Source organism: Urocitellus parryii, chromosome 8 (assembly GCF_045843805.1).
Source record: "Urocitellus parryii isolate mUroPar1 chromosome 8, mUroPar1.hap1, whole genome shotgun sequence".
Lineage (NCBI taxonomy): Eukaryota > Metazoa > Chordata > Mammalia > Rodentia > Sciuridae > Urocitellus > Urocitellus parryii.
The window spans coordinates 141,265,079-141,278,888 of record NC_135538.1 but is presented as its reverse complement, the minus strand read 5'-3'; the positions used below and the strand labels follow the sequence as shown (position 1 = coordinate 141,278,888).

General features: G+C 41.0%; 1 protein-coding gene across 1 annotated transcript; it reads left to right on the top strand.

Moving 5' to 3' along the window:
* Nucleotides 1-301: 301 nt before the first annotated feature.
* Nucleotides 302-7,232, top strand: Gcm2 (glial cells missing transcription factor 2). The gene is made up of 5 exons (XM_026384567.2): nt 302-391; nt 3,705-3,957; nt 4,087-4,199; nt 4,572-4,697; nt 6,294-7,232. The coding sequence occupies exons 1-5, from the start codon at nt 302-304 to the stop codon at nt 7,230-7,232; spliced, it is 1,521 nt and encodes a 506-aa protein (XP_026240352.2).
* Nucleotides 7,233-13,810: the final 6,578 nt, after the last annotated feature.

Genomic DNA, 13,810 nt, shown 5'->3' with positions numbered 1-13,810 from the left:
AGAGAGCGCTGCGAGGAGGAAAGGCGGAGCCGCAGGGGTGTATCTCTATAAACTTGCAGACAGCTGCCAGACCCTTGCTGCTCTCTGGGTGGAGAGATTTCAGCACCGCAGTTGAGGACAGGGCTCCGCCCGATCCAAGTCTGCAGCTTGCAGCTTCTGAATTTCTAAACAACTCGCGTGCGCGCTCCCTCTCACACACACCTGATTTCTTCTTATTAAAGGTGGGAGGATCACCTTGCACACCTCTCGTATTTTCTATCTTTCAGGATCCTAGGAAGAGAAGGCGAGCTAGGCTGGGCAGATGCCGGCAGAGGTAGCGCAGGACGCGGAGCGTGCGTGCGCCTATGGGATGAAGCTCAACTGGGACATCAACGATCCGCAGATGCCTCAGGTGAATGAAACTGAGTGTGTGCGGGCACGCGTGGCGTTGTCCGTTCAAAGAAGGGGGAACGGCATGTAAGTTCTTGCTGAGACTCTGGACACACACACACACACACACACACACACACACACAATTTCTGAGAGCCCTCAAATGTAGAGAAAAGTTTTCTGGACTCTCCAAAAGACCAAGTTGGATTTAGAGATTTATGTACTCCCAGTAATTACCTTGTGCTTATCTGAAAGGGTGCTGGAAGCAGTAGGAAATATCGATCGGGCTCCACATTCTGATTAGTCCAGTGAGAGCAAGACACCTTGCCTTTAGCCACAGTAGAAATCAGTTCTTTCTCCCCTTTTCTGCTTATTGGAAAACCCAGAAGAAACGTAGGAGGGGAAACACAGAAAATGCAAATACCACTGCTTCTCCTGCAACAAAGCTGTAAGATAGGATTGTAAATGGAGGTGGCAACTTGAGCAATTTGTTTAGATAGAACCCACTGCCTTATTTGGAGTTTCCACAGTCATGCTTCATTAAGGCATTTTCTCCTAAACCTCACTTCTTTAAAGACAAGGAGACCATCACACTTTTAGTAAATTTGTTTTGTTTTGTTTGAATGGAGCCAAGTGGTTTAGAGCTACATGCAGGAAATGAGCCAGGCAGTTATGGTTGGTCTACTGATTTGGGTCAAAACTGAGGAGTGACTTGAAAGTCCTGGGTGTAGGTGGTCAGGCTGGAGAATGCCAGTTGCTTCCTGAGCAACTTTCCAGCAGAGTTGTGGTGCAGGAGTGAGAAACTTGGCATTTACTCAGTCTTTATCGTGTGCCAGGTGAATAGCAATTCGTTAATCAGAAGTGTAGCTTCTTACAGTTTGCTATTTTTTGAATGTATATATGTGTTGTAACATAATTCAGCAGTGGCTCATCCCTCCAGCGTTTTCTAGACTTTCTAGTAAATATGAATTATTTTCTTTTAGAAGACTGATTCTTAATCAGGGAGTATGTGTAACATCTCAAAAGAAACAGTCACACTGGCCCATAAAAAGAGAAAGGAAAGACAGCTTCTAGCCCTGCTGTGACTGAGGGGGAGAACTGAACTGGCTCTATGACCTTGATACAGTCCTTGAATGTACCTAAGTCTCAGGCTGCAGACCTGTCATCAAGTGGTAGAACTAGATAAGAATCTCAAACTCTCATCCAGAGTCTGTCTCTCTCTCTCTCTCTCTCTCTCTCTCTCTCTCTCTCTCTCTCTCTCACACACACACACACACGTGCCAATGTATCACAGCAAAGGAAATCTTTAGTCTTGGACATCCTCTGCTGTTGTATGATTTAGAAACAGTTTCTGCACCTCTAGCACCCCTTCCTCTGGAGCTGTGTGAGACAGGAAGGCCTGGTCTGCACCTGGAAAGGGAGTACTCGAGCCATTCTTTTTTCTGGACAATTGTTGATTTGATACTAAGTTCCTCAATTTTAAATGTTTACATTTAAAACCAACAGATGTGCTGTTAATATAAACTTAGATTTGATAATACATCATCATATATTCCATTTGTTAATTAGCTTAAATCAGTGTGTTAATTTATATCAATTCTAATGTTTCAAAGAAAAATAAATTATGCCTATTACTAACAATAATGACTTCAACAGTATCCTTGTGGTTTTGGAAATAAAATCATCACTTTATGTTATTACTATTAGACTGGGAAATACTAATGATGTACACAATTCTGAATTGTCCAACTGAGAATACTTTGACTTTGCAAATGTTTGATCTAATTTTCCCAGGTAGTGGGAGGGCAAAGAGCTACAATTGGCTTGCTACTATGAACATACTCTTCTGATCTTTTATTATACCAGTAAGATCAATAGGGTCTGGCTGCTGCAGATCTTTTGTTTAATTCCCAACTATACTACTGCAGAAAACTATCTGTCTAGCCTCCGATTCCTTATCTGTTAAATGAGTGTAAGGATGCTCATCTTGCAAAGTTTTGTGAGGATTACAGATATTGCAGAATATGGCTTTGAAGCATGCATGATGTCTCTGTCCCAAATACTCAATTCTGCATTTTATTGCAAAAGCATCCATAGATAATACACAAAAGAATGTATGTGGCCATCTTCCAACCAATCTAATAGACACTGTAATTTAAGTCCTATGTAAGTTTCAGGCATCACAAAATATAATTCTTTTGATTTTCCCCCAACCATTTAAAAATGTAAAAAATTACTCTTAGCTTGAGGACATATAAAAACAAGGAGCAAGCTGGATTTGGTCAATAGTACCAGTTTACTGGCCATTGCCCTAGAAAGTATCTGGTAAATAGTGTTCAGTGATGGGTAATTTTATATTGAACTTAAATACAAAAAGACATATATCACAGTATAAATAATACACAAAACAGGAAAAAAGACTCTCAAATATGAGTATTAAAGCAATGCTCAGTATTTATTTTTATGGTATGTACATTTTTCATTTGTACATATAATTATGTATAATAGTGGGATTTGTTGTTATATATTCATAGATGCACACAGTATATTAGTGCTCAGTATTTTAGATATTACTTATTATTTCAGGCATGTGGCTGTTTGTTGAAAATAATGGCCATCTCACCAAAGCTCAAAGCTCAAGATTCATCATTATGGCTAGGTCCTTCATCAAGGTACCTTTTAAAATTTGCACAGTTAGGTGAAGAGTGGAGAGGGGAAACTGTCCTTGTCTCAGGAACATTGTTCTGGGCGCCACTGGCAGGTTTGGGATAGAGAGCCAAGAGTTTTTGAAGAAAAAAATATTGACTTAAAGATATTTACAGGTTCAATTGCATTTCAGTTATAGAGCATTCCAATTACTTTTTTGCCCTGGTATTTTGATACTGAACTTGAAAATGTTTCAACACTTGAATACATCAAGAACTAGAATGACATAGTGATAATGAACTCAGACCTCAGGCTCTAGAGTTTGTCCAAGGCAAGTCTGGGGTGGTCAAGCCTATAGCCAGGTCTTTCCAGCCGTGTGAACTTGGACAAGTCAATGAACCTTTCTGTAAAATGGGCATAATTGCCTTTACGTGGTGTGAGAGTGATGACATAATACATGTACAACTTTAGAAGATAAGTACTATACAAATATTTATTATTAGCTGGTTGTCAAAAAAGCACACATAGGGTAAGTGGTATTTTGTAGCACAGTTTGGGAGTTTTACAACCTTTCTGCATTTAACAAGAACCCATTTTTATTCTAATGTGCTTGGAGAAAATTAAAAGCTTGATGCATGTGATTTGAGCTCCATGAAAAGAGTCACTTTTGTTTCCGCGCTTCCTCCCAGGAGCCGGCTCACTTTGACCACTTCCGTGAGTGGCCCGATGGCTACGTGCGCTACATCTATAGCAGGGAGGAGAAGAAGGCGCAGCGCCACCTGAGCGGCTGGGCCATGCGCAACACCAACAACCACAATGGCCACATCCTCAAGAAGTCGTGCCTGGGCGTGGTGGTGTGCGCGCGTGCCTGCGCCCTGCCAGACGGCTCCAGCCTGCAGCTGCGGCCAGCCATCTGTGACAAAGCCAGGCTGAAACAGCAGAGTAAGGGCGCAGGCCAGGGAGTGGGGTGGCCTCAGAGTCCAGAGCTCTCGATTCCCAACCAATTTCCCCTTTCTTTAGGGAGTCTGAGGTCGGGGTTGTTACTAACGTTTCTCCCTCTGTGGTTGGCAGAGAAAGCATGTCCCAACTGCCATTCTGCTTTGGAGTTGATTCCTTGTCGAGGGCACAGTGGATACCCTGTGACCAATTTCTGGAGGCTGGATGGCAACGCTATATTTTTTCAGGTAGGTGAGGTGAGAATACAATTTGTGATGGATAGTTTCATCCTAATTCTAGATTAAACCAGATACAGCTCCAGGGGCTGAAAATAGGTGTGTGTGGGGGGGGCCAGGGACCTACCAGTTACCCAGGAATTAGCTTGTATACTGTGTGCTCTTTAAAGGACAGATGTAGTAAACCAAATTATAGTTACAGTTACAAGCTATCTTTTAAGGTATCTGTCATTGATGGGGTTTTATTTTCATGATATTTTTTTCTCTTTTAAAAAAAATAACTTGGGATCTTTGGAAAAGTCATGATCCATTTTTGGCCAGCTTAAACCATAGCCAGCTTTCTCTAGAGGAACAGATAGATGATCCATTTCTTCATTAATGTAGGCCAAGGGAGTTCATGATCACGCAAGACCAGAGAGTAAATCAGAGACAGAAGCTAGAAGAAGTGCCCTCAAGAGACAGATGACCTCTTTTTACCAACCCCAGAAAAAGAGAATGCGTGAACTCGAGGTAATGGGGAGATGACCGTGCACTGTGCTCTATGTTCATTTTCATTGTCAAATACACTGATAATTGAAATATGAATGTCTTCCCTTAAATTCAGTATCCCTAAAAAACGTCATTACATCGACACTTGGTTGGGATTTCTAATCCCTGTAGCCCATGATCTCTATTGGCAGTGCTACAGTTAAGATGTCTGCTGACTTCCTGATACAAATGCCTGATTATCCAACAGCCTTAGAGAAAGAAAGACACCAGAACCATTATCCTCAGGGAATAAATTCAAGACCTCCCAGTGCATACCTGAAACTATAGATAATACCAAGCCCTGTATAGGTTGTTTTATATATATTTATATATATGTGTGTTTATACACATATATATATATATAAACCTATGAAAAAGTTCAACTTACAAATTAGGCATAGTAAGAGATTAACAAAATGACTCATAAAATAGAACAATGATAACAATAGATTATAATTAAAGTTATCTAACATTTGTGAATTATTTATTTCTAGTATTTTCCACTTAATAATTTTGGACCTTGATTGACCATGGGTAATTGAAACCTCAAAAAACAAAACTATGGATAAGTGGGGACTACTGAATGTGCATACTAACAGTGAGTTAACAGGGCATCCTTGAAAGGGCCCTTTATATTTGTGTTAGCCAGCTTTCTGGTACTGTAACGAAATGCCTAAGTCAATCAAATTTTTAAAAAAGGAAAGTTTTATTTTGGCTTATAGTTTTGGTGATTTCAATCCATGGTTGATTAGACTGTTTCTTTTGGGCCTGTGGTGAGTGCATGGTAGAGAAAGCCCTTACCTTATGGCCAGAAGTAAAAGAGAAACAGCAGAGAGAAGGGGCCAGGGTCCCAATATCCCCTCTGAGAGCAGGTCCCCAAGGACCTATAACCTTCAACAAGAATCCACCTCCTAAAGGCCCCCTCACCTCCCAGTTAGCACCACCCTGAGGACCAAGCCTATAATATGTGGGTCTCTGGCAGACACTTAAGATCCAAACTGAATAAACATTTGTAAAGGAACAGATAACGTTTCTTTAGGCAACTTGATACAGCATGGCTTTTCCAGAAGGATTTCAAGCAGGCAGAGTGTCCATGGGAGGATATCAGAAACTGACACTGTTTGAGCCCTGCCACACGCCAGGCACTGATCTGGGAGGGGCATACATTTAGTGGTTGCAGAAACTCTTCATATTTCTAATAAGGAATCTAAAACTCAGAGAGGTTGAGTTACTTGTTCAGTTAGTGAGGGACAGAGTCAGAACCTGAAGCCAGCTCTGTGTACTCCTGAGCATCCACTGTTATGGACACTGCATGGGTGAGAACAGGACCACCTGCCGCTCCCACTCATCCTGCCTGGTTTCTACAGACCTTCCTCATTCCTGAGCAATCTCAAGTTTATCAAACTCTGGACCACAAGCCCAAATCATGTCACTTAGCAGTGTATTGTCACAATACAGAGCCCACTAACTGGAAACTTGTTTTTATTTGCATGGTCGACTATTGTTATGGGTGAAGATGTCTACGCCATTTATATATCACATTTCTGCATTTGTATCTTTTTTTTTTTTTTTTTTTAGGCAGGAGCAAATCAAGACAGCAGTGAATATTTCAACAGCACATCTTTCCTGGAAAATCCAGAACTGTTTGATGTAATTACTGACACGAGCTGCCTTATTCCAGGGCAGCCTTGTACTTCCTTCCCAAACTCTGATGCTTACAAAGCCACCTGTGACCTAGCAGTCTTTCAAGGGGACATGGTGCCTCCCTTTCAGAAATACCCAAACCCCAAAATCTATTGGCCTCGACCACCCTGCAGCTATGAATTGACAGGCCCCGGATACACAAATGCAAGCCCCTATCCCACCCTTTGTAAAGATTCTACCAGTGTTCCTAAAGACCCAGACTGGGTTCATCTGAACGCACTCCAATATAATGGCAATTCATGCAGCAGCTACGAGAGGAATTTTGATTTCACCAGTAAACAATGCAGCTGGAAATCAGCACTTGGAAAACCCAGCCTTGGGGAGAGGACTGACCATGGACAGTTACAGGCCATGGCCACGCCCCCACGTCAAAATCCAGAGTTTCCGTGTAGGTACCTCTCGACTCCTTCGGCCGGTGGCCCAGCCCTGCAGACAGTGATCACCACTACCACCAAAGTGTCCTACCAGGCCTACCCGTGCCCTGCTCTGAAACACAGTGACAGTGGACAGGAGGTTAACACCCTTTCAACCTGTAACTATGCTGCTGACAATGTCCTGATGTCTGTCTGCCCAGAAGCCCTGGACCCCCCAGCTGCAGTCACCAGGGCACCCTCTCCAGCAGGGAAAATTCCTCTGAAAGTTCCAGGAGATTGCCGGGCCATCAGATCCACATTGGCTTTCCCTCAAGAGGCAGCTCCCTCTAGGCCAGAGGGAGCCGATGCCTGGGATGTGTGTCTGTATGGGCTGGGCTCTGCCATCAGTTATGTGGACAGAGCAGGTCCACTCTTTAGCTATGACAGTGAGGACTTTTGAAAGACATTCCAAGTTGCCCTGTGCATGATACTGGTGTGCGTGCAGGAAGGAAAATGCAAAATGGCAACTATCTTTTGTTGAGCTGGGAGATGGGTCTTGTGTTCCAAGAAACAGAGATAGTAGTAAAAATGCTAACTAGCTAAGGAAGTTATCTGTTGGAAATATTTGACAGTATTGGGAAAGTTTGTGCAGCATTTTGAGACTGGCTATGGTACATACAATTAGGTTGAGAAAATACGATTCTCCCAAATGAACAAATAAGCAAACTGCAGAACAGGAAGATTAACAATATTGGCCTTAGCTTGGGAGCTGCAGTGGAAGGCCAAGCCTGTGGTTCCCTCCCTGAGCCTTTCCATTAGCCTTTTCTCTCTTAGGGAATTTCACACATCCTCATTCGGCTCTTAGAGGCATCTAAACAGCTTCAGATAAAAAGCTTTATGATTTTATCCCCTGAGACATTTCATAAGATTTTTGCTTAGCATTCAGAACTTGTTAGAATACTCTCAAGAAGTAATTTGATCATTTTATCTCCAAAGTGTATATTTACAACTTTTAAAAATCTCTGGTAGTGGTAAAGTTTAAATGTTTTAAAAAAGAATTTTAGTTTTTATTAATTAGATGAATACTTTTGCTTAATGTGATGGTTTTTGTAACACAGGTACCCTAACGAGGATGATGTGTGTGTAGAGGATTATTATTGTACTAAATATGTTTTTCTGATTAGGTTTCAAAATCAGAGTAAAGGGTTTCATTCAAATATAGCTTTATAGTTCCTTTGTTATTCTTCATAAATGTAATCGATTGTGCTCAAGTAAATGTAATTAAGACATTTAAAATAATGTAACTGATGCTTTAATTACTTCAGAATGGAAATAGGAAAAATAGAGTTTATATTATGACCTGAAGAGCTTACTATGAAATATTAAAACTTATTAAATAATTTGAAAGTTTTGTAGCTTATTTTGTTCTATTTACTATTGTCATAATATAAAGCCTCTTAAAGACATTTGAAATGGGAGCTGGGGTGCAGCTTTGTGGTAGCACTCATGCTTAGCATGTTCAAGACCCTGGGTTCAATCCCCAGCACTGCAAAAAAAGAACATTTGGATTGTACACAACCACAATTTATACTGCTCCCAATACTTAGTGAAAACACTCTTTCAAGCAAAGTTAACAAACTTCACAGGAAAAAATATTTTGAGAATGGGGTCTGGGTGAAGGTTATCATTTTCAGATTTGTATAGAATACCCATTTGGAATAACCAATTGCAGTCAGGTGCCATTTTAAATCATTTTTGGTTCTATATAGGCCACCTGACTTATATAACTCTAATATCTTGAATCAATAAATACCTGCAGCATTTACCATGAAATTGAACACATATGAGTTCACGACTATGATTCCTTAGCCAAATTTTTCTCAAAAGAAAGGGTACCTAGTGAACCCATAAACTACTTTTTTTCTTGAAACTTCCATTGCCGAAACTCACAGCTTGTACTAATATTTAACATCAGACAGCATTTACTATGTGCAAACACTTTCCTAAGCCCTAAACATATGTTAGTTAATTTAATCTCATAGCTATCGGTACCTGAATAGCTCACACTAATCACACCTTTTTATTTCTGTGACCAAAATACCTGACAAGAACAACTTAAAGGAAGGAGAGTTTATTTCAGGTTACAGGTCCAGAGGAATATATATATATATGATATTATATTAGACAATAGTACAAGTATTGCAAGGACATGACCAAAGTCGTGAAAAAAAATATATATATATATGACAATAGTACAGGTATTGCAAGGAGATGACCACAGTCGTGAAAATGGTTAGAGAACTAATGATGAATGAGACACCCTGTCCTACAGCAAGGGATCAGGGGCTGGAGGGAAGCTGTTCAGCTGGAAAGGGTCAATGGCAATGACAATGAGATTGTATAAAGCAAGAGCCTAAGAGAGAACAAGGTTGGATGTGACGAGGCATCTGGAACCTTAGCCACAGAATCGAGTGTTCCACTGGGCAATATGCATCAGCCTGGCTATGGGGGTGGATGCCAGGAGAGGTGGGCAGAGAGAGAGCATCTTCCCGGTGTTGGCCCCCCACCCCAGTTTCACCATCCTCAAAGAAGCAGGATGCAGGGCAGGGTGGCTATGTAACACAGAACAGTGTCTGCAAAGTGGGCCAACTGAGGAAAGTTGAGCCTCTGGAACACATTTTTAGCTCCAAAACACTCATATATGGGGGAGTAAAGGAGTTCTGTAGAAAATGAGTGGAAGTAGGAAACATACAAAGGCACATCATATTATTAATGATACTAGATATTAACTAGGAATACTGATTATTAACCATAGCTTGCTGAGGGCCATTGCCAAGTAGGATTGACGCATCGAAATTTCCTTGCCAGCGTACCCCATGTTGCTTAGAGGACATTCGCTGGGACATTGCATGTATGCTTTAGTAAGGTGACCTTGCTCAAGGACCAGGGCGGATCCGGGTTTAGAGCTGATCAGGTTTTAGGGAGTATCCCGTCCTTGGGTTTAGGGCGTTCCCGGTTTAAGACAAGTTTAAGGCATTCCCGGTTTAAGACAATATGGGTTTTAGGGAAGTTGGAGGTTGAAGATTATTACTGCTGGGAATAGGGTGTTCCTGCTGCTTGAGTTCCCATTGAGTTCTCGTGAGATTCAAAAAGTATTTGGAAAAAAGCCTCGTGGAGTAGGTGAATTGGGCGGTGGCAGAACTGGGATTTCCGCAGAACGTGTTTTGTACAGGGCCGGTGTGAGTTCGGGAATAAAGAATTGGTGTTTGAATCTACAAGGTGTGTGGTGGCTCGTGATTCTGTGCCCAGCCAAGACATTGCCAATAGCTATTTGTTGATTTACTAATTAGCTCTCAAATATGGGGAGCATAATGGAAGGGCACCAGGCTGCTGATGTTCATTGTTCTGATCAGCTCCAGAGCTGGGATGAACCAAGCCTGCAGTTAGACCTGTGAGTACATCAGCTGCTGAGAGCAGAGGGGGTCAGGGCCAAGGGAGGTGGGGCTGGGCTGAGGGCTGATGCCTCTGATCAAGGCAGACTCCCCAGTTAGGCTTCCCTGGTGCAGAGGGACTCCGACGAGAAACACAAGTCGATCACTTACCAGCCTTTCTTCCCTCTTCATGGAATAGTGTGCAGTCTTGATATATTTTGCAGAAGACTTGATATACTTCTCAGAAAAAAACTCAAAATCAATGGAATTAACTTCTGATGAGTTTCCATGAATCATTTGAGAGAGACACTAATGACTTAGCCAAGCACGGTAGCACATGCCTGATAAATCCTGGGAACTCAGGAGGCTGAGGCAGGAGGATCACAAGTTCAGGGACAGAATTAGCAACTTATCCTGCCTCAAAATAAAAAATAAAAGGAACTGGGGATGTAGCTCAGTGGTAAAGTGCACCTGGGATCAATCCCCAGTACCAAATACAAGAAAGAAAAATACTAATTACTTATCTCATAATTAAAGGATTGACTAATATTGACTAATGATCAGTGAGACAATGCACTAAGAAAACCACTGCAAATAGAATTCATGACTGACAAAATAATCGGAAAAATTATTTTCCAATTATTGATGTGTTTATAACCTTCCTCCATGGTCTCCCTTCCTCCCTAAAAAGACGACTATATAGCACAGCGAAGGTCTTACAAAGTGGTCAACTGAGGAAGGAACTGGAAGGTTGAGCCCTGGCTACACATTAGAATCACACGGGAATTTTTAAAATCCCACCATCCAGAATGCACCCGAGGCCAGGAAAGTCAGAGTCTCTCGGAGTGAAACTCAGCCATCAGTATGGCTGAAAGCCCCCAGGTCATCCCAGAGCACAACCCAGGCTCTGGCTCCAGTTTGCCAGAACAGGACTGGGAACCTCTTTAGAGTAAGTCATTGCTGGAAGCTTAAAGCAAGATGGTCTTTGGAAGAAAAACAGTGTTCTCTGTGTGACTCATCTCTAGGATGCTTACTTTCCTCCTGGATGCCACTGTGCTCTTCACTTAAAGGGAAGAAGCTGGCAAAGCCAGGTTCTCTATTTGTTATTATTTAAAGTACAAATTTAAAATTGAGCTTTAAATCAATAAAATTAGGGCATACAGTTGGCCCTCCATATTTATGAGTTCTCCATGCATGGATTCAACCAACTTCATCAAAAATAGTCAGGAAAAAAAATTATGCTTGTACTGAAGTTACACAAACTTTTTTTTTGTATCATTACCTAAACAATACAGTATAGCAAGTATTTGCATAGCATTTACATTGTATCAGATATTATAAAAATCTAGATATAATTTAATGTATACAGGAGGATATGCAAACACTGTACCATTTTATTTAGGGGACTTGAGCATCCATGGATTTTTTTATCTATGGGGTGGGGGGTGGGGGTTGTTGAACCAATCCCCTGTAGATACCAAGGGATGATGCTATTACCCTGCCTATGAATCCAATCATCAGCTACTTCATTTGGTCATTCATCCAACAAATATTTATTGAGCCCCTACATGAATCAATGATGTGTTAGTATTAGACACATAGAGACAAGACAAGTTGAAGTCTCTGCTCTTGGAGCTTACAGACTGGCAGGCTACAGACAATGAGCTTGTATGATCTGTGATTACAAACTCTATAGTCACAGTTCAAAATGCACAAAGGAGAAGATATGCTAAGATAGAGAATAAAGAAGAGAAGTGACTCTGTTCATCAAGTGTCTAGGAAAGAGCTACTTACCAAATTGAGACTTAAGAACTAAAGGATGGGGCTGAGGATACTGCTCAGTGGTACAGCATTGGCCTATCAATGCAAGGCCCTGGATTCAATCCCCAGCAATAAACTAAGGATGAGAAAAGGCCATCCATGTGAAGAGCTGGTAAAAGAGATCACAAACAGGGGAAACGGTAAGTGCACAGGCTCTGAGATAGCAGAGCACGTGTGGTCCCAGAAACCAGGCACAAGGGGAACACAGTAGAAATGGGTTGGAGTGGATAGCAGGTCCCAGAACCTAAAAGTCCGAGACAAGGCATTCAGATTTATTTCAAGAGCAATGGCAAACGACTGAAGAATTTTAAGCAGAAAATGGACATGATCCAACTTCAGTTTTGAGAGGAGTCACTCCAATGCTGTGTAGATCATAGATTAAGGCCGGGTCAGGAAGCAGCTAGACTACTGCAAGTAATCCAGGCAAGAAAGGGAGATGGATGGAATGGACAGATTCCAAATAGAACTTGGAAATAGAGTCAGTGGAATTTATTTATGATTTAGCTGTGGAAAATCAAGAAAGACTCAGTTTCTGGCTTCAACAAACTCAGTGGCTGGTGGTGCTGTTCTGTGAAGTAATGGCAGCTGAGTAAAGAGCCATTAAGTTAAGACCACTTGGTGCTTGTAAGTTGTCCAAGTTATAATATGGATATAACCCTGGAGAGGTCTGAGCTGTAGCTAACAATCAAGAAATCATAAGCATAACCCTGGTTTTTGAAGCCAAGAGTAGCTCACCCAGTAAGAAAGTCAAGAGTTGCACTATTTAATGTGGCAGTTGCTGGCCATATGTGGCAATAGAAATTAACTAAAATGTTAATGTAAAATTCAGTTCTTCGGTCATGCTAGCCACACTGCAAGAACTCAGTAGCTATCTATATCTAGTGGCTACTACATTGGGTAGTGCCCATATACATCAGAAATTTCTACTGGACAGTATTAGTATAGAAGGGAAAAAGGAAGGAAGTCATGAGGAATTCCCAATTTGGAGGTAGAGGAACAGGATCAAGAAGATGAAAACTAGTGGCAGGATATGTAGAAAGTCAGGATAGAGAAGGAGGTCCCTGAAGCCAGAGTCAAACTTTTTAAAGAGGGAAGGAGGTCAACATTACTGAATGCTGCTGAAAAAGTTGAGGGCAAAAACGTGACCATTGGATCTGGCAACATGGAACCCACTGGTAACCAGGGCAAAAGACTTCCTCTGTGAGGTAGATGGGAATGGTCTGAGAGCCAAGGGGAAGCCAGGGATCGAAGATAACATGTGTGCTGTTGGATGACTTCAAGTTGATTTCCGAGTGTGAATAAATGTCTATGTGCAGGTTAAAAACTGAATTGAGAGCTTCACATTTCTTTCCAGGGAAATTTGCCTTGGTGATAGGGTTGCCAGAGTTAATCAAGAAAAATGTATTTTTTGAATTTTGGATAAAGAATGAATAGCTTTTGAGTATAGGTATATTGTAAATTATTATTGCAAAAATTATTCATCATTCATCTGAAAATTAAATTGTGTATCCTATATTTTATCTATTTAGGGGAATATTATAATCTAATTCCATCCTTGTTCATTTTGTAAGTGACATTTGATAAATTTAGAAGCTAAAGATATGTCTATATAGAATAGGCTGGTTGCTTCACATTTCGAAGAAAATAATATTTTTTTTTGTTCAGTAGACAATTTATTTTGACAAACTTGCTCAATAACAAAAATACAAGTGAAGAAAAGAAAATAATATTTATTAACTGAGCACTCTACTTAATAGGAAAAAATATTTTTATCATCTTTTAAATT

What these genes read in the sequence shown, in the direction of transcription:
- Gcm2 (XM_026384567.2), top strand. Translation starts at nt 302, where the DNA reads ATGCCGGCAGAGGTAGCGCAGGACGCGGAGCGTGCGTGCGCCTATGGG. An exon ending in AGCCAGGCTGAAACAGCAGA is followed by an intron (nt 3,958 to 4,086) that starts GTAAGGGCGCAG and finishes TGTGGTTGGCAG; the next exon opens with AGAAAGCATGTCCCAACTGC. An exon ending in GCAACGCTATATTTTTTCAG is followed by an intron (nt 4,200 to 4,571) that starts GTAGGTGAGGTG and finishes TCATTAATGTAG; the next exon opens with GCCAAGGGAGTTCATGATCA.